The sequence below is a fragment of the Sus scrofa genome, chromosome 17 (assembly GCF_000003025.6).
Source record: "Sus scrofa isolate TJ Tabasco breed Duroc chromosome 17, Sscrofa11.1, whole genome shotgun sequence".
Classification (NCBI taxonomy): Eukaryota; Metazoa; Chordata; class Mammalia; order Artiodactyla; family Suidae; genus Sus; species Sus scrofa.
The window spans coordinates 26622020-26641750 of NC_010459.5; the positions used below are offsets into that span (position 1 = coordinate 26622020).

Here is a 19731-nt window from a genome sequence, read left to right on the forward strand (position 1 = left end):
TCATCTAATGGAGTGTGACCTTCAGTAAGAGGCATAGGAAACCCTTGACATTTGTAATAGAAACACCAGCTTCGTTTGACAAGGACAGAGAAAAAATCCTTTTTTGTGGGCAGTGAGGCAGGCTGAGAAATCTACGAATCTGCAAACAGGGCCCTTCTTATAGACAACGAACGAAAGTATAGACACAGAAGCCATGGAGAGTCACTCCCAGGGGGCAGCACTGGGCACTTGTCAAGGAACTGATTGCATGTGCCCAGCTCAATTTCACAACCCACACCAAGACGCATGGGCAAACGATCGAAAGAAAAAACCCTGAAAGCATGGAAGAAAAAGACTTGTTGCATATAAGATCCTCAATAAGATGAACGACTAGCTTTTCATTAGACAACGTGGATGCCAGAAGATAGTAGGATGGTCCATGGTGCTTGGAAAAAAAGAGGTCAACAGAGAATTCGGTGTCTGGCAAAATAGAAATTAAGGCATTCCCAGATGCCAAACTGAGGGAGTTCATAAGAAATATTGAAGGGTGAAATGAAAGGACACTGGACAGTAACTTGGAACCATACAAAATAATGTCAGTAAAGGTAGCTGCATAGTTAAGTATAAAGTCAGTATTGTATTTTTGGCTTGTAACTTCTTTTTGTCTCCTGTGTGATTTAAAAGACAAATGAACAGGTAGTTCCCATCGTGGCTCAGTGGTAACAAACCCAAATAGTATCCATGAGGACAGGGGTTCGATCCCTGGCTTTGCTCAGTGGGTTAAGGATCTGACGTTAGCGTGAGCTGTGGTTTAGGTCCAAGACACAGCTCAGATCCTGCATTGCTGTGGCTGTAGCGTAGGCTGGCAGCTGAAGCTCCCATTTGACCCCAAGCCCGGGAAATTCCATATGCTGTGGGTGTGGCCCTAAAAAAAAAAAAGAAAAATGAAAATCAAAACCTATGTTAATGAGCACACAATAAAGATACAAATTGTGACAAAACAACCTAAGATGGGGTGGAATTGTATAGGATAATTTTTGTATACTATTAAGTTGGTATTAATTCAAACTAGATTGTTAGAAAATTAAGATAATTGTAATCTCCAGCATAATTATGAAGAAAATAACTAGAAAAAGTATATAGAAATATACTCTATAAATATGTATACAAAGAAATATACAGAATTTAGATTTTGAGAAAAGTCAAAATGATACACATGAAAAAATTAAACACAAAAGAAGGCTATATTGGAGGAGTTGGGGGACAAAAGTTATAGAGGGTATACAGAAACCAAATTTGCTTAAGTGTGTCTTTTCTTATCAGTAATTATTTTGACTATAAATGGATTAAACTCTCCAATTAAAAGGGACCAGCAGAATAGATTTAAAAATCCTGATCCAAGTACATGCTATCTCAAAGATACTCACTTTATACACAAAGGCACAAATAGGTTGAAAGTGAATTAGTGGAAGAAAGATATTCCATACAGATAACCAAAACAGAGCCAAGGCAGCTATGTTAACATCAGACAAAATAGACTTTAAATCAAAAATTGTTAAGAGACAGTGACATTTTATGCTGATAAAAGGGTTAATCAAGACAATGTAACAATTAGGTGTTCCTGCCTGGCGTGACTCATTGGTAATAAGCCTGACTAGTATCCATGAGGACCTGATTTCGATCCCTAGTCTTGATCAGTGGGTTAAAGGATCTGGCATTGCCATGAGCTACAGTGTAGGTTGAAGATGCGGCTTGGGTCTCTTTGAGCCCACGCCAGGTTCCCACTCTGGGGATCTGGCATTGGGAGGAGGAGCCCCTGGAGCATCTGGCATTGCGGGCCAGTGGGGCTTGTGCGCAGGAGCTCCATGGGACTGGGGGTAAACAGAGACTCCACTCTTGAAAGGCGCACACAGGCTTTCAAATGCACTGGGTCCCAGGGTAAAGCAGAGACTCCACAGGAATCTGGGTCAGACCTGCCTGTGGTTCTTGGAGGATCTCCTGGGAAAAGAGAGGGTGACTGTGGCTCACTGTGGGGGAAGGACATTGGAGTCAAAGGTCTCGGGAATAATCATCAGTGTGAACTCTCTGGAGGTGGCCATTTTGGAAAACTCTGGCCCCATCCACCAGTGCTGAGAAGCTCCAGGCCAAACAAACCAGGTGGGAACACAGCCCCACCCATCAGCAAACAGGCTGCTTAAAGACACGCCACCTCTCTCACACCCAGAGACAAAGCCCCACCCACCAAAGGGATGAAAATCAGCTCCACTTACCACTTACTTCCTCCCATCAGGAAGCCTGCAGCAAGCCCTCATACCAACTTCAGCCACAAGGGGGACAGACATCAGAGGCAAGAGAGGCTACAAACCTATTGTCTGCAAAAAGAAGACCACACCAAAAATCTATACAAAATGAAAAGGCAAAGAATTAGGACTCAGATAAGCAAACAAGAGAAAACCCCAGAAAACCAGCTAAGTGACCTGGAGATTACAAACCTCCATGAAAAAGACTTTAGACTAATGATAGTAAAGATGATTCTGGATCTTGGAAATAAACCAGAGGCAAAGATTGATAAAATACAAGAAACACTGAGCAAAGAAATAGAAGATTTAGGGATTAAGCAAGCAGATATGCAAAAATACTATAACTGAAATTAGACTGAAATGAAATCAAATTGAGATCAAATTATCTTCTCTGACCACAATGAAATGAAACTAGAAATCAGCAACAAGGAAAACTGGAAATTCCAGATATGTGAGAATTAACACACTAATTAAACAACTAATAGTTAAAAGAAGAAATCACAAGGGAACTACGAATGCTTTGAGTGCAGCAATTAATGTGTGCCGCTAAGGTTTCCACCACAAGTGCAAGGAAAAACTTTCTTATGCTTTCTAATTATGACAGCTAAGATCAAATGGGGAAATATAGGAATATAAAACATGGAGGGCACAGATAATTTTTCAACTCAGTCTTGTAAATGGCAGAGACTGTTATACTCCAAAAAATTTATAAAGTGAAAAAAGAATCTAGGGAGTTCCTATCATGGAGCAACTGAAATGAATCCGACTAGGAACTATAAGGTTTCAGGTTTGATCCCTGGCCTTGTTAGCCTGTGGGTTAACAACCAGTGTTGCGGTAAGCTGTGGTGTAGGCTGCAGACACAGCTGGGATCCTGTGTTGGTGTGGCTGCGGTGTAGGCCAGCGGCTACAGCTCTGATTCGACCTTTAGCATGGGAACCTCCATATGCTGAGGGGGCTGCCCTAGAAAAGACAGAAAGACCAAAAAAAAAAAAATCTAAATTAGAGTTAACATTAGAAATTCTGGAAAATTATTTCCCTTAGCTTCCTGGTTGATCCTACTTTAAAAGCTGAAAGATCAAAATTAATTTAGATTAAAAGCAAACCAATGATTATTCAATAAAAACTTCTTTGAGGAGTTCCCTTGCGGTTCAGCCGGTTAACGATCCAGTGTTGTCACTGCTGTGGTGTGGGTTCAACCCCTGGCCCACGAAGTTTTGCATGCTGTATGGCCAAAAAGAAAAATAAATAAAAATTGCTTTGAGATGAATAAAATGAAAACAACACACCCAAACTTAGGGATGCAGCAAAAGTAGTGCTTAGAAGGAAATTTATAGCTATAAATCTCTACATTTGTTTGTTTGTTTTTTTTGCTTTTTAGGGTTGCAGCTGCAGCATATGGATGTTCCCGGGCTGAGGGTCAAATTGGAGCTGCAGCTGCTGGTCTCTACCACAGCAGCTTGGGATCTGAGCCTCATCTGGGACATACACCACAGTTCACACCAACGCCAGATCCCTGACCCAGTGAGTGAGGCCAGGGATTGAATCCGTATCCTCCTGGATACTAGTGGGATTCATTTCTGCTGTGCCACAACAGGAACTCCAAGCCCTACATTTTAAAAAGGAGGACAATCTCAAATCAATAACATAAGCTTTGATCTTAGGAAATTGGAAAAAGGGCAAACTCACCTTGAAGCAAGGATAAAGACTAGAGTAGAAATTTAAAAAATAGAATTTTTTTTGTTTTGTTTTCTTTTTAGGGCTGCTCCCGTGGCATATAGAGGTTCCCAGGCTAGGGGTCAAATCAGAGCTATAGCTGCCGGCCTACGCCACAGCCACAGCAATGTGGAATCCGAGCTGAGTCTACGACCTACACCACAGCTCACTGCAACACCAGATCCTTAACCCACCGAGCAAGGCCAAGGATCAAACCTGCATCCTCATGGTTGCTAATTAGATTCGTTTCCTCTGAGCTATGATGGAAACTCTGACAATAGAAAGTAACGGGGGGGGGGGGGGACAATGAAACCAAAACTTTATTTGAAACAATCAACAAAACTGACAAATTTTAGCTGGACAAAAGAGGTGTAAATGACTAAAAATGAAAAATAAAGTGGGCCTCTTTGGAGTTCCTGTTGTGGCAGAGTGGAAACGAATCCAACTAATGACCTTGAGGTTGCATGTTTGATCCCAGGCCTCGCTCAGTGGGTTAAGGATCTGGTGTTGCCATGAGCTGTGGTGTAGTTCCCAGATGTGGCTCAGATACCACGTTGCAGTGGCTGTGGTATAGGCCACCACTGTAGCTCTGATTTGACCCCTAGCCTGGGAACCTCCACATGCCACAGGTGTGGCCCTTCAAAAAAAGGGGAGAGCCTCTGATGTAAACTGTACATACGTTCTCTTTGGTCAGTCTCGCAAGGCAATAGAAAAAAAAATAATACAATGGGACCTAATCAAACTTACAAACTTTTGCACAGCAAAGGAAACCATAAACAAACAAACAAAAAAAAAACACCAGACAAACTAAGGAATGGGAGAAAATATTTGCAAATGATGCAACCAGCACGGGCTTATCTCTAAAATATAAAACAACTCATACAACAACAACAAAATCAACCCAATTGGAAAAATGGGCAGAAGACCTAAATAGACATTTCTCCAAAAAGACACTCAACATCACTAATTATTAGAGAAATGCAAATCAAAACTACAATGAGGTACCACCTCACACTGGTCAGAACAGCCATCATTAATAAAACTGCAAATAACAGGAGTTCCTGTCATGGCTCAGTGGTTAACCAATCCGACTGGGAACTGTGAGGTTGCAGGTTTGGCCCCTGGCCTCGATCAGTGGGTTAAGGATCTGGCATTGTTGTGAGCTGTGGTGTAGGTCACAGACGCAGCTCGGATCCCTTGTTGCTGTGGCTCTGGCGTAGGCTGGCAGCTACAGCTCTGATTAGACCGCTAGCCTGGGAACCTCCATATGCCATGTGAGTGGCCCCAGAAAAGGCAAAAAGACAAAAAATAAATAAATAAATCTACAAATAACATGCTGGAGAGGGTGTGGAAAAAAGGGAACCCTCCTACACTGTTGGAGGGAATATAAATTGGTACAACTACTATGGAAAACAGTATGGAGGTACCTCAGAAAACTAAATATAGAACTACCATATATATGATCCAGCAATCCCACTCCTGGGCATTTGACCAAACAAAACTATAATTCAAAAAGATACATACAATTCTATGTTCACTGCAGCACTATTCATGACAGCCAAGACATGGCAACAACCTAAATGTCCATTGACAGATGAATGGATAAAGAAGATGTGGTACTGCAGTTCCTGTTGTAGCTCAGTGGGTTAAGAACCCAATTAGAATCCATGAGGATGTGGTTTCCATCCCTGGTCTTGCTAATGGGTTAAGGATCTGGCATTGCTGCAAGCTGCGGCATAGGCCACAGAAGTGGCTTGGATCCCAAGTAGCTGTGGCTGTGGCATAGGCTGGCAGCTGCAGCTCTGATTCCACTCCTAGCCTGGGAACCCCCATATGCCGCAGGAGCGGTCCAAGAAATGGCAAAAGACAAAAAAAATGAAAAAAAATTACAGGCAAAAAACCAAAAAAGTGGGCCATTACTAGTGGCTTTACAGAAATGCAAAAGATTATAAGAATATACCATGAATAACTGGGCCAACAAATTAATTAATCTAGATGAAATGAATAGCTAGAAACATACATACTACAAAAATTTAATTACATATAAGTAGGAAATATGAACAGACCAACATGAATAAGAAAATCAAAGGAGTAATGAAAAGACTTTCAACAAAGTAGAGCCCAGGATCAGATGGCTTCACTGGTGAATACCATCTGAAGAATTAACAGCAATTCTTCTCAAACTTTTTTTTTCTTCTTTTTTTGGCTGTACATGCAGCAGATGGGTCAGAGATCGAACCCAGGCCACAGCTGCAACCTGAGCCACAGCAGTGGCAACTCCAGATCCTCAGTCCTCTGTGCCACCAAGGGAACTCCTCAAACTCTTTTTAAAAATTCTTCCCACGAGTTCCCGTCTTGGCCCAGTGGTTAGTGAATCCTACTAGGAACCATGAGGTTGTGGGTTCGACCCCTGGCCTCGCTCAGTGGGTTAAGGATCCGGCATTGCTGTGAACTGTGGTATAGGTCGCAGACTCGACTTGGACCTGGCGTTGCTGTGGCTATGGCGTAGGCCATCCGCTACAGCTCCAATTAGACCCCTAGCCTGGGAACATCCTTATGCCGTGGGTGCGGCCCTAAAAAGAGAAAAAAAAAAAAAATTCTTCCTAATTCACTCTATGAGGCTAGTGTTACCAGATAGCCTGACAAAGACATTACAAGAAAACAACAGACCAACATCTCTTGGGAAAATCCTCAACAAAATGCTAGCAACCAAATCCAGCAGCATAATGAAAGGATTTTACACTGTGACTGAGTCGTTTCCTGATTCAAATAGTGAAGAAATCAACACAGTACACCACATTAGTAGAATGAAGGAAAAATTTCCATTTATATGAAATACCCAGAATAAGCCAATCCATAGAGACAGAAAGCAAATTAGTGGTTACCAGAGGCTAAGAGAAGGGGAAAAGGGAGTGACTGTTCTCCATTAAGACACAGGGTTGCCTTTTGGGGTGATGATTCTTTGAAACTAGATAGTGGTGATGGCTGTACAACATTGTGGATGTATTAAAAGCCCTTGAATCGAACCTTCTAAAAATGGTTGAAGTAGTAGGTTTTATATTATCTGAATCTTATCTCAATTAAAAATTTAAAAAAAAATATACCCACCCCCCAAATCCTGTAACTATTGGAAAAATAAAAATCTTGGGCCAAATCTGGTGTCACACTCATTTCTGAAGCCTCAAATCACTGATATAAAATAAAGCTCATACAGGTGGTAAAGTCCTAAACTGGCAGCAACAGCATTTCTTTCTTTTTTTCCTCTTTTTTTAAATTTCTTTTTAGGGCCATACCCATGACATACGGAAGTTCCAGGGCTAAGGATCAGATCAGAGCTACGCCATAGCCGCAGCCACGCCAGATCCAAGCGGTGTCAGCGACCTACACCACAGCTCACGGCAACGCCAGATCCTTAACCGACCCACTGACGAGGCCAGGGATTGACCCCGCATCCTTATGGATCCTAGTCAGATTCCTTTCCACTGAGCCATGACGGGGAACTCCGACAATGTTGTGATAATTTCTGCCGTGCAACAAAGTGATTCAGTTATACGAGTACACACATCCAAGCAACAGCATTGCAATTGTTTTCTTACATTTTCCAAAACGAATTCTCTGTCATACTTGGAAACAACCCAAATGAGTGAGACAAATTGTTCTGAAAAACAAGAGCCTTTGCTTTATTTATAGTTTGCAGCTGACTGTTTGGGGTGGTTAAATCCTCCAAGAATATATTTATTAATCTATAAAATGTGGCAGCAAACATCTCAGAAGCAGGTGTACCATCCTGCCGGCCAGCCAGCCAGCCAGCATGAGGGCCTGGTGGTATACTGTAAATCTCTTTCTTGGGAGAAGCAAAATTTTGTCTTCTAATCCCTGTCCTCAAGCTGCATACAGTGTTATAGAGAAGAACAATACAACCCTTGTGAATATTGCGACAGTCCACAGCAAAAGGCTCATTTCTGTAAGCCAGTCTCTCAGCACTGCTGGAAAAGCCAAAGGGTACACCTTCACAGAGAAGGGGTGTAGCCAAAAAAGTTGTCATTAAACAACTTTCCCAGGCTAGGGGTAAAATTGGAGCCATAGTTGCTGGCCTACACTACAGCCATGTGGTGGAAATTTAGGTAGGAATCAAGGAAGGATGGCAAGAACTTGGAAAATCAGAGGAGAGATAGAAAAACCCAGGAAAAACTAGTAGTAGAATTTTCCAAACCAGAGGCACATGGAAGCTCCCAGGCTAAAGGTCAAATCAGAGCTACAGCTGCCTGCCTACGCCACAGCCTCTTGGGATCTGTGACCTACATCACAGCTCATGGCAACGTCAGATCTTTAAACCCACTGAGCAAGGCCAGGGATCGAAAACATGCCCATGGATAGTAGTCACCTTCGTTACCGCTGAGCCACAATGGGAACTCCCTGGAAGTAAAATTTTCAAGTATGGAAATACCAGCTATGGATTCCACAAGGAGACTGGTTTGCTTCAATTTTAGGGAATGTATTAGGGAAATAAATTGTTAATAATGGCCAGGTCAAATTACAGAGGGCTTCAAAAGCCCTCAGTTTGAGGCGTCTAGAATTAGAATTATAAAGGAAGAGGACACAATAAAACAAAATGAATGAAATGCTGAGGCATTTAAATCGGGGAGAAATTTGGTGAAAAGGGCAAAGGACAATCAGTCTGACGATCAATAGTACTGAAGTTTGAATACAGAGTGTGGAAGAGAAAAGATGCTTGGCCTTTTCCAAGCCACAATCATTAAATATCTTTTAATAGTAGTATACTTTTCTACTTTTGCTATTATTTTATCTCAAACCCAAAGGCCACCCTATGCTTCCAACTGCATCTGTTTTTGTTTTCCTTTTTTTGGCCATGCTCACAGTATGCAGAAGTTCCCAGCCCAGGAATTGAACCTGAGCCACTGCAGTGACAACGCCAGATCCATAGCCCGTTGCACCACAGCAGGAACTCCTGTGGTTTTTTTGTTTGTTTGTTTTTTCTTTGTTTTTGTGTTTTAGGGCCGCACCCAAGGTGTATGGAAGTTCCCAGGCTAGGAGCAGAATCAGAGCTGCAGCTGCCGGCCTACACCACAGCCACAGCAACCCGGGAGCCAAGCCGCATCTTGAAACTACACCACAGATCACAGCAACACCAGATCCCTGACCCACTGAGCGAGGCCAGGGATCATACCAGCATCCTCATCGATACCAGTTGGATTCATTTCTGCTGAGCCACAACAGGAACTCCTGCATTCCTGTTTGTTTTTTAAAGCCCATCTCCATTCTCCTTTGTGTGTCTAACTGCAGAGATTCCCACCAGGGCTCAGAGGACCACGTAAACGATGGTGGTTTCCATCCTGAAAAACCATCCTGCTCCATTGCTCTGGGCTTTGATAGGAGAATATGGTATGGAAATCGAGCAACAATTAAGTCCTAATTTGAAGAAATTTGGTGTTGCTTAATGGAGTTTAAGGAGCCTTTTCAGATATTTCCTTGTTAAATCAATACAAACCCAAACATATATACTGTGTTCTTTACTTGAAGGGAGAAATTTGGTGACTGGACTCAAAAGAGCCTGAGGTCCTGATGGACGACATTCATTTTTCCCCATGATTCGAGTCCAGATAGTATAACAATAAGTGGTGAAGCTTCCTGTGTTTGAGTCAACATAAACACCAAAGCTCTCCTGCCTTCTTCCCCCTCCATAGCCAAGATGAAATTGTATAATGTCTCTGCTTCAAATGCTCTATAATACAGAGCCTGTTTCAGCCTTATCCTCTGAGAAAACAACAAATTCGAAATCACCATCTGTTTAAAAAAAAAAAAAATCGATTTAAAACACAAATTTAATGGCAATTTCTCATGACACACGATCTGCCTGACCAAAAGGCAAGGAGAACCTTGTGCCACCTCTAGCCTAGGGATCCCCACCCCAGGCAAATTCCCATCCCCCATGCACTAAGGGATGGGTCCACAAGAGAAAGGAAGCAGCAAGAGGAAGCAGCCCATGGCTACTCCCAGGTCCCAGTTCTGCTCTCCTAAGCCCCCTCCCCTCCTTTTCTGGGACAAAACCACCAGTATCCTGTTGGCGGCATCCAGTTCTTGCCTGAAAAGGCAGAAGACTGTCCAGTTCTTTGTACAACTCAAGCCAGAAAATACCTGTGCCCTTGCGTCGATCACTTCAGGATCAACTGGAGGAGGGATGCATGGAGTCAGGAGCCCCTGCCCGCGTCTTTGATGTAAAAGGAGACCCTCAGAAGTTTCTGTGACTGTAGATTCGGGGCTGCCCTTTTCAGTTCCATAGTTGGCCAGGGATGAGTGGAAGCCTGGGTCTGAGGCATTTGTAAATAGACTAAGGGGAGGAAAGCAACTGGGGTGAGTTCTTGGGGTCCGCCTGCAGATACAAATGCAAGAAAAGTGAAAAATGGAGTTTGAGACACACTCCCAAAAAGCTTCATGCCCAGAGCTGGGATACTGGCTTCAGGTAGGGATGGTCACTGTCACTGGATCACACTAGCAAGCATCCTACCATCCACGGAAGCCACTGGAACGTCTACAATCCTGGTGTCCCCGCTGCACGGACTCAAGATACAGGCTCCCACCCCCCATGTATTGTTACGTCAGACAGGAGGAACAGGAACACCAGAACACAGTGGGCAGAGTTACCTGGAACCAACCACAGTGAACACCACTTTAAGTGAAAATATTCTAAGTTACAGATGGTTTAAGGGATCACAGTTTGTGAAGTCCTTAAACATGTTTTCTACCCAATATCCTTTTGTCATTTTGGGCACCTCAGTTTTCAGAGAAAAAGTTTATCAGAATGATGATTTAGGGAGTTCCTGTTATTGCTCAGTGGTTGGCCAACCCCATTAGCATCTGTGAGGATGCAGGTTCAAGCCCTGGCCTCACTCAGTGGGTTAAGGATCTGGCATTGCCATGAGCTATGGCTGTAGGTTGCAGATGCAGCTTGGACCCCAAGTTGCTGTGGCTCTGGCATAGGCTGGTGGCTACAGTTCTGATTGGACCCCTAGCCTGGGAACCTTCATATGCTATGGGTATGGCCCTAAAAGACAAAAAAAAGACCACAAAAAAAAAAAAAAAAAAAAGAATGATGATCTAACTTAACCCAGGCAGTTTTTCCTGTCACTGTGGTATAATGTCAAGAATCTATCCTCCATCTTTTATCGCACAACATCCACAAATCCTCAAGAAAACTATCTGCAGAGATTTCTGGTGGTTCAGTGGGTTAAGGATCTGGTGTTGTCACTGCTGTGGCTTGGGTTTAATCCCTGGATCAGGAACTTCCACATGCTGAGGGCATGGCAAAAAAAAGAAAGACAAGAAAACCATCTGCAAAAACTCAATATGGCACATTGCATTTGATGTGTGTGCTATAAAAATTTGTTCTGAAAAGTTAATGTGTTTGTTAAATCAAAAAGAGAAGCACAGAAATGCAGGACAGCCTAACATTTATCCTACCATAATTAAAATTGTGCCAACCACTCAGAAAAGCTCAAATTCCAATAGTCATTTTATAAGCAAACAAAAACCCTGAGCTAGTCACAGCAATCAGACAAAAGAAATAAAAGGTGTCCAAAGGGGAAGAGAAAAGGTAAAAATTGTCATTCTATGCAGGTGACATGATACTATATCTAGAAAACCCTAATGACTCCACATAAAAACTACTCAAATTGATCAATGAATTCAGCAAAGTAGCAAGATGCAAGATTAACATCCAGAAATCAGTTGCATTTCTGTGTACTAACAATGAAATAGTAGAAAAGGAATATAAAAATACCTTTTAAAATTGCACCAAAAAATTAAATACCTGGGAATAAATCTGACCAAGGAGGTTAAAGACTTATATGTTAAGAACTATAAAACATTAATCAAGGAAATTAAAGAGAATCCAAAGAAATAGAAAGATAGTCCATGCTCATGGATTGGAAGAATATCATTAAAATGGACACACTACCCAACGCAATCTACAGATTCAATGCAATCCCTGTCAAATTATCCATGACAGTTTTCACAAAACTAGAACAAACAATCCAAAAATTTATATGGAACCATAAAAGACCAAGAATTTCCAAAGCAATCCTGAGGAACAAAAACCAAGCAGGAGACAACTCTCCCAGACGTCAGACACTATTACAAAGCTACAATAATCAAGACAGTGTGGTACTGGTACAAAAACAGACATACAGACCAATGGAGCAGAATAAAGAACCCAGAAATAAACCCAGACACCTATGGTTAATTAATCTTTGACAGAGGAGGCAAGAATATAAAAATGGGAAAAAGACAGTCTCTTCAGCAAGTGGTGCTGGAAAAACTGGACAGCTGCATGTAAATCAATGAACACACCCTCACACCATGCACAAAAATAAACTCCAAATGGCTTAAAGACTTAAACATAAAACAAGACACCGTAAAACTAGGCAAAACATTCTTTGACATCAACTGTACAAATGTTTTCTTAGGTCTCCCAAGGCAACAGAGATAAAAACAAAAATAAACCAATGAGACATAATCAAATTTACAAGCTTTGGTACAAGGAAACAAGCAATTAAAAAAAAAAGACAACCTATAGAATGGGAGAAAATAGTTTCAAATGATGCAACTGACAAGGACTTAATCTCTAAAATATACAGCTTACGTAACAACAGCAAAAAACCCACAACCCAATTGAAAAATGAGCAAAATACCTAAAGAAACATTTCTCCAAGGAAGATACATAGATGGCAAACAGGCGCATGAAAAAATGCTCAGCATCACTGATTATTAGAGAAATGCAAATCAAAACTACAATGAGGTACCATTTCACACTGGTAGAATGTCCATCATAAGTAAGTCTACAAATAACAAATGCTGGAGAAGGTGTGGAGAAAAGGGAACCCTCCTACACTGTTGGTGGGAGTGAAAATTGGTACAACCACTATGGAAAACAGTATGGAGGTACCTCAGAAAACTAAATATAGAACTATCATATGATCCAACAATCCCACTCCTGGGCATATATCTGGACAAAACTTTCACTGAAAAACATACATGCATCCCTGTGTTCATTGCAGCAATATTCACAATAGTCAAGACCTGGGAACAATCTAAATGTCCAACAGATGAATGGATTAAGATGTGGTACACACTGGAGTTCCCATCATGGCTCAGTGGAAACAAATCTGACTAGAATCCATGAAGACGCAGGTTTGATCCCTGGCCTTGCTCAGTGGGTTAAAGATCTAGCATTTCCATGAGCTGTGCTGTAGGTCACAGACATGGCTCAGATCTGGCATTGCTGTGGCTGCAATGTAGGCTGGCAGCTGTAGCTCCAATTTGATCCCCAGCCTGGGAACCTCCATGTGCTGCAGGTGTGGCCCTAAAAAGACCCCTCCCCCCAAAAAAAGATGTGGAATACTACTCAGCCATAAGAAAGAATGCCATTTTCTGCAACGTGGATGGATCTAGAGACTCTCATACTAAGTGAAGTCAGAAAGAGAATGACAAATACCATGATATCATATTTATCATTTATATGTGGAATCTAAAATGAACCTACCTCAGAAAAGAAACAAACTCAAGGACATGGAGAACTGACCTGTGGTTGCCAATGGGGAGAGGGAGGGAGTGGGATGGACTGGGAGTTTGGAGTTAGTAGATGCAAACTATTACATTTGGAGTGGATAAGCAATGAGATCCTGCTGTACAGCTACTCTATTTAATTACTTGTGATGGAACATGATAGAGGATAATGTGAAAAAAAAATCTCTATGTATGACTGGGTCATTTTGCTGTAGAGCAGAAACTGACAGAACATTGTAAATCAACTATTATAAAAATTTTTTTAAAAACCCCTGAGGCTTAGCACACATATTTTGGGAACATCTAATAATTTAATGGTTAGATATTTCCTATTTACATTTCTAGTAAATCTGGCACATAAAGGCTGCCTTCCTGCAGCCATGCCAGCCTCATTTAAATGGCACATGGAGACTCGTCTGTTTTGCTGTAGCTGCACTGCCCTGCAGGCGACCAGCCTCAGACTTCCCCTCCAGCGCTTGGGTAAGCAAGCAAACAGCCCCACCAATGACAACGTGGTGACTCTGGTTTCTGGAAACCCGAGAACAGAGTGTTAGCTCTAAGAGAGTGAAGAATGAAGGCTTTAATTTCTCTCATGTCTGCTTTCTCCTCCTCTTCTCACTGGCTGTGACCATCTCAGCCATCTCCGTTTGATCAGAAGTGTGATCTGAGGAGTTCCCGTCGTGGCGCAGTGGTTAACGAATCCGACTAGGAACCATGAGGTTGCGGGTTCGGTCCCTGCCCTTGCTCAGTGGGTTAACGATCCGGCGTTGCCGTGAGCTGTGGTGTAGGTTGCAGACGCGGCTCGGATCCCGAGTTGCTGTGGCTCTGGCGTAGGCCGGTGGCTACAGCTCCGATTCAACCCCTAGCCTGGGAACCTCCATGTGCCACGGGAGCGGCCCAAGAAATAGCAAGAACAACAATAACAAAAAGACAAAAAAAAAAAAAAAAAAAAAAGAAGTGTGATCTGAGCTGAGTAAAGCCAGCCCACACACCTCCAAGTTCTGCTTGGCGTTTAAAGGAAGCACACGTTTACGGAGATTTCCTGGGGATGGATTCTGGAGCAGAGGGTGAACAAGGACACAGAGATCGAAGCTGATGCAGACCTTCTGAGGAGCTTGTCTTCCTGACAAGTGGAGGGGACCCACTGACTAAGCTGTCAATCAGTCATGGTCACCTTTGCACAGGCAGCTCTGAATGCATGGAGTTGAAGACTAGAAAGCCCGAGTGGGAGCTACCATTGTGGTTCAGTCGGTTAAGAACCTGACCCGGCACAGTCTATGTAAGGATGTGTGTTCAATCCTGGCCATGCTCGGTGGGTTAAGGATCCAGTGCTGCAGTGAGCTACAGTGTAGGTCACAGACGCTGGTCGGATCTCACATTGCTGTGGTGTAGGCCAGTGGCTACAGCTCTGATTCAACCCCTAGCCTGGGAACTTCCATATGCTGCAGGTGCAGCTGTAAAGAAAAAAGAAAAAAAAAAAGCCAGAGTGGGGGGATCTGGGGGGGGACAGTTTTATCAGACCTAAAGTGATGACCTTGGCTAAGCCCACAGTTGCAGGAAGAAAGAGGAGGAGCCACGAAGTTCAGGGGCCACAGAGCTGGCTGACTGGATGTGAATAGGGCGGGGGGCGGGGGGGAGGTGGCACTGAGGTCTACCATCTGGGGGATCCAGGGGCACATGGGTGCACATGGGTGCCACCAGCTGAGACAGAACATAAGCAATAGCCCTAGAGCTCCCCCTGGGGACACAGCCCAGCCTCTTTGTAGGTGACTTCCTTCCCCAAGGTCTACCAAGGACTCTGCATAGTTTGCTTTCACTTTAATTGCCAAAAATTGTAGTTTCTGGTTTTCACCGAAATAAATGCATCCCATTGACTTTGACTCAGTCCTTGGATGTGGCCCAACCTGGCGAGATCGGGCAGCAGGTCAGAGATCCTGCCTACCCGCAGCCTCCCGGGGCCAGCCTCCACGCTGCACCCCTGGCCAGAAAGTCTCATGCTTACTTTTACAAGGCTCTGGCTACAGGGATGGGGTGGGGGTGGAAATAAAACCAAACCCCGGAGTTCCCGTCGTGGCGCAGTGGTTAACGAATGGGACTAGGAACCATGAGGTTGCGGGTTCGGTCCCTGCCCCTGCTCAGTGGGTTAACGATCTGGCGTTGCCGTGAGCTGTGGTGTAGGTTGCAGACGTGGCTCGGATCCCACGTTGCTGTGGCTCTGGTGTAGGCCAGTGGCTCCAGCTCCGAATGGACCCCTAGCCTGGGAACCTCCATATGCTGCGGGAGCGGCCCAAAGAAATAGCAAAAAGACAAAAAAAAAAAAAAAAAACCAAACCCCAAAACCCAAAAAAACAAATTCCATGGTGCTGGTGCTCTGTCCCCTGGAGGATGGAGGGACGTGGGAACATGAGGCTGGATGTGCTGCCATCCAACCAGGTCAGTAAATGGCACAAAGATGACTGATGAGCACTGTACACTTCACCAAGTGTCAGGCCATCATGGGCTATTTCACAACCTTGAAATGTGATGCATATGAAACATGGAAAGTGGCTCCAGTAGGAATGTCAGCTTCCGTTAAGCCTCAGAGAGAGGCTTTCCATCAAGCAAATGGTCCAGTGGTGGGATGCACCCTTGCCCAAGGCTCGCTGGAGAGAAGACATTGTAGGGATTCAAATGGAGAGCTGGTCAAAGCCATGTGCAACATCAGAAGGCTGGACAGGAGGCGTTCCCCTCATGGCTCAGCCGTTAAAGAACCCGACTAGGATCCACGAGGATGTGGGTCCCATCCCTGGCCTCGCTCGGTGGGATGGGGATCTGGCATTGCCGTGAGCTGTGGTGTTAGGTCAAAGATGTGGCTTGGATCCCGAGATGCTATGGCTGTGGGGTAGGCTGGCTGCTGTAGCTCTGATTCAACCCCTAGCCTGGGAACTTCCATATGCCGCAGGTACGGCCCTAAAAAGCCAAAACAGGAAAAAAAAAAAAAAAAAAAAAAAAGGCTGGACAAAGGTGCCTGGCCCTGGCTGTGGTCTTAATTTGTCCTTCTCCCCGGGGCACCTCCTGATCCACTGGACAGAGAATGAACCCAGGCTAACCTGTGGGCGCCTTAAATTCTCTACACACATCGTCCTCTCTCCAAATGTCACAACAAATCCTCATGCTCTAGGTCACCCTTTCTGCCCCCAAAGGGCAGACACATACCAACTGCTCCCTAAATGCGCCCCCTTTTGTCTTTTTTAGGGCTGTGCCCACAGCCCATGGAGGTTCCCAGGCTAGGGATCAAATCAGAGCTGCAGCTGCCAGCCTACAACACAGCCACAGCAACAGTGGATCCAAGCTGAGTCTGTGACCTACACCACAGCTCACGGCAACGCCAGATACCCAACCCGCTGAGAGGGGCCAGGGATCGAACCGGAGTTCTCATGGATCCTAGTCAGGTTCATTACCACTGAGCCGCTATGGGAACTCCTCCCTCAATGCCTCTTGATTGGATCATTTCAGTTCCCGTTTTGTAAATTTTGATCCTGATCTTGAGAGTAGGAAAAGCCAGTGTTCTTTCGCAAAAGGTACCACGGTATTTCTGGGTACATGGAGTAAAAAAAAAAAAAAAAATCAGGATATTATATTTTTTATGGCCTCACCCATAGCATATGGAAGATCCCCAGGCCAGGGACTGAATCCAAGCCACCACTATTGCAAGGCCAGATCCTTTAAACTGCTGTGCCGGGCCAGGGACTGAACCCACACCTCCAGAGGGACCTGAGCCACTGTAGTTGGCTTCGTAACCCACGGCACCATGGCAGGAACATGAGGATATTTTTTAAACAAGGAAGTAAACTTCAACATTAGCGAACAAAAATATTTATGCAAGATAGTTTTCTAAACATCTGTGTAGACAATCTCTGGATGGTACCATTTTCCTTCATTTGAATTTTCTGCATTGTTTTAATTTCTTATAATAAGTACGTAATGGTTTGCAAAAACAAACTTAGTAACAGTAAAAATCAGTACATTAAGAGTTTCCTGGTGGCCTAGAAGTTAAGGATGCAGGGTTATCACTGCTGTGGCTCAGGTTCAATCCCTGGCCTGGTAATTCCTTTTTTTTTTTTTTTTTTTTTTTTTTAAAAGGGCTGTACCCATGGCATATGGAGGTTCCCAGGTGAGTAGTTGAATCAGAGCTGCAGCAGCTGGCCTACGCCACAGCCACTCCAAATACAAGCCACATCTTCGACCTGCACCACAGCTCACAGCAATGCAGGATCCTTAACCTACTGAGGGAAGCCAGGGATTGAACCTGCGTCCTTGTGGATGCTACTCAAATTCGTTTCCACTGAGCCACGACGGGAACTCCTAGGACTTTTCTAATGCTGCAGGCACCGCCTCCCCCTGAGGTAGGAGGTTGATAGGCTTCTGGGCTGAGAACAGCTGGGGCTTGTTAGGCTGAGTAAATTGGGCCTTGCTTCTCTTTGACACGTCAAAGGGAAGTTAATGGCAGGAGCTGAGCTCTGTTGGAGTAAAAGATAAGACGACCACTTCAATCACTCCTGGGGTCAAGGAGACCTCCCCAATTACATACACAGCACAAAGATCCTGGGGGTCAAAAAGGGAGGGGGCACCAGGCCATAATAAGTCTCGATACCATCCCAGAATCCTTTGCTCTGGAATCCATCTTTGCCGAAAATGGGCACACATGTCGCACATGCATCAGGGAGGGCCCTGGATCTAGTCAGGTGTGAGAAACAAAACAAGATAATTGACCAAAGGGAAAAGACCAGGAAGAACTGCCCCATATAAGTGATTTAAATCACCTTGCTGGCAAGGTCCTCATTCAGGGGACGCCCACACCTGCAGTCCTTTTGTGGGCGTTACTGCTTTGCTTCTGCCTTAAAAGGCTACTTTCCTATGCTTTCCCACGTTGTACTGTGTCTCTAACAATAAACTCCTGTACCTTTTTTTTTTTAATAGTCTTTGCCTCCTTGAAACAGTCATGGTTTCAGCAGAAGCAAGAATCAGGATAATTTTGCTTCTAGCCTCTAGCCGGTCTAGTGGCTAGAATTCCTGCTTTTCATCCAGGCTGACCAAGTTCAACTCCTGAGGAGAGAATTAAGATCTCACTTTGAGCCATCACTCCCACCCCCAGAAAGTTAATCATTTAATCTGTCAAAATTCGCTGAAGCCTAAATGTCTGCCGTGATGATGAATGTGTCAATGAGGCAAAACATACAGCGTTACCCACCTTGTAACAACACATAAACCCATGGGACCAGGATATTAGTTGAAATTTAAAACATTTCGGAAGTTTTTTAGGTGATAGAAGAGTTGATACCCAGATATTTTCTAGTCTACTGACTTACGTATTGTTACTATTTTGTCTTTTTGCCTTTTCTAGGGCCGCACCTGCAGCACATGGAGCTTCCCAAGCTAGGGGTCTAATTGGAGCTGTAGCCGCTGGCCTACACCAGAGCCACAGCAATGCGGAATCTGAGCCGCATCGGCGACCTACACCACAGCTCACGGCAACGCTGGATCCCCAACCCACCAAGCAAGGCCAGGGATCGAACCTGCAACCACATGGTTCCTAGTCGGATTCGTTAACCACTGAGCCATGACGGGAACTCTACGTATTCTTATTCTTACTTACAACCTTTTATCAGAACTATCTGATTAAAAAAATATATATGGGCTTTTCAAACTTTACAGACAGGACACCCCTGCTGCAAAGTTTGCAGTTTGGCTAGAAAATTCTTTTGCTGAAACCCAAAAGCCACAGTGAATTTTCTCAACAGCTATTTGCTAAGAGCGTGCTATTAGCATACCAGGTTCCTTTGGCCCCACGAGCAGCAAGCCCAAATGTAGATGCTGACATTTGCAGTAGAGGGTTGAGTTGCAAGGCAGCCAAACGAGGAGACAGAAAGAAAGCAAAACCCCGCCTCCGGAAAACAAGGGGCTGGGGGTATTTATGGGATAACAAATCAGGCAGCAGGGTGGTCTGAGGCATGGGGAGAGGTGATTGGAAAAAGGTGCAATGATGGAGATCATTCTGCGCAGCTGTAATTAAACTACAGGCCTCGCACGCTTCAAAGGTCACCAGCTGATACTGGCCCATGTGCTGACCCTGGCGCATGCCCAGTTGGAGGGTGGTGGTTCTCCAGTCCGACCTGG

At 44.2% G+C, this 19731-nt stretch overlaps 1 protein-coding gene across 2 annotated transcripts; it reads right to left on the minus strand.

The window, feature by feature from the left end:
• On the minus strand, positions 9243-19580 carry LOC102162195. Of its 2 annotated transcripts, none has more exons than XM_021078182.1 (2): positions 19386-19580; positions 9243-10342 (listed from the first exon to the last, which is right to left on the minus strand). In XM_021078182.1, exons 1-2 carry the CDS (start codon positions 19565-19567, stop codon positions 9949-9951), a joined length of 576 nt encoding a protein of 191 aa, XP_020933841.1. In that variant the 5' UTR covers positions 19568-19580; the 3' UTR covers positions 9243-9948. The 2 variants fall into 2 exon arrangements, with proteins under 2 accessions (XP_020933841.1, XP_020933840.1); XM_021078181.1 differs by having other exon boundaries at positions 9243-10384.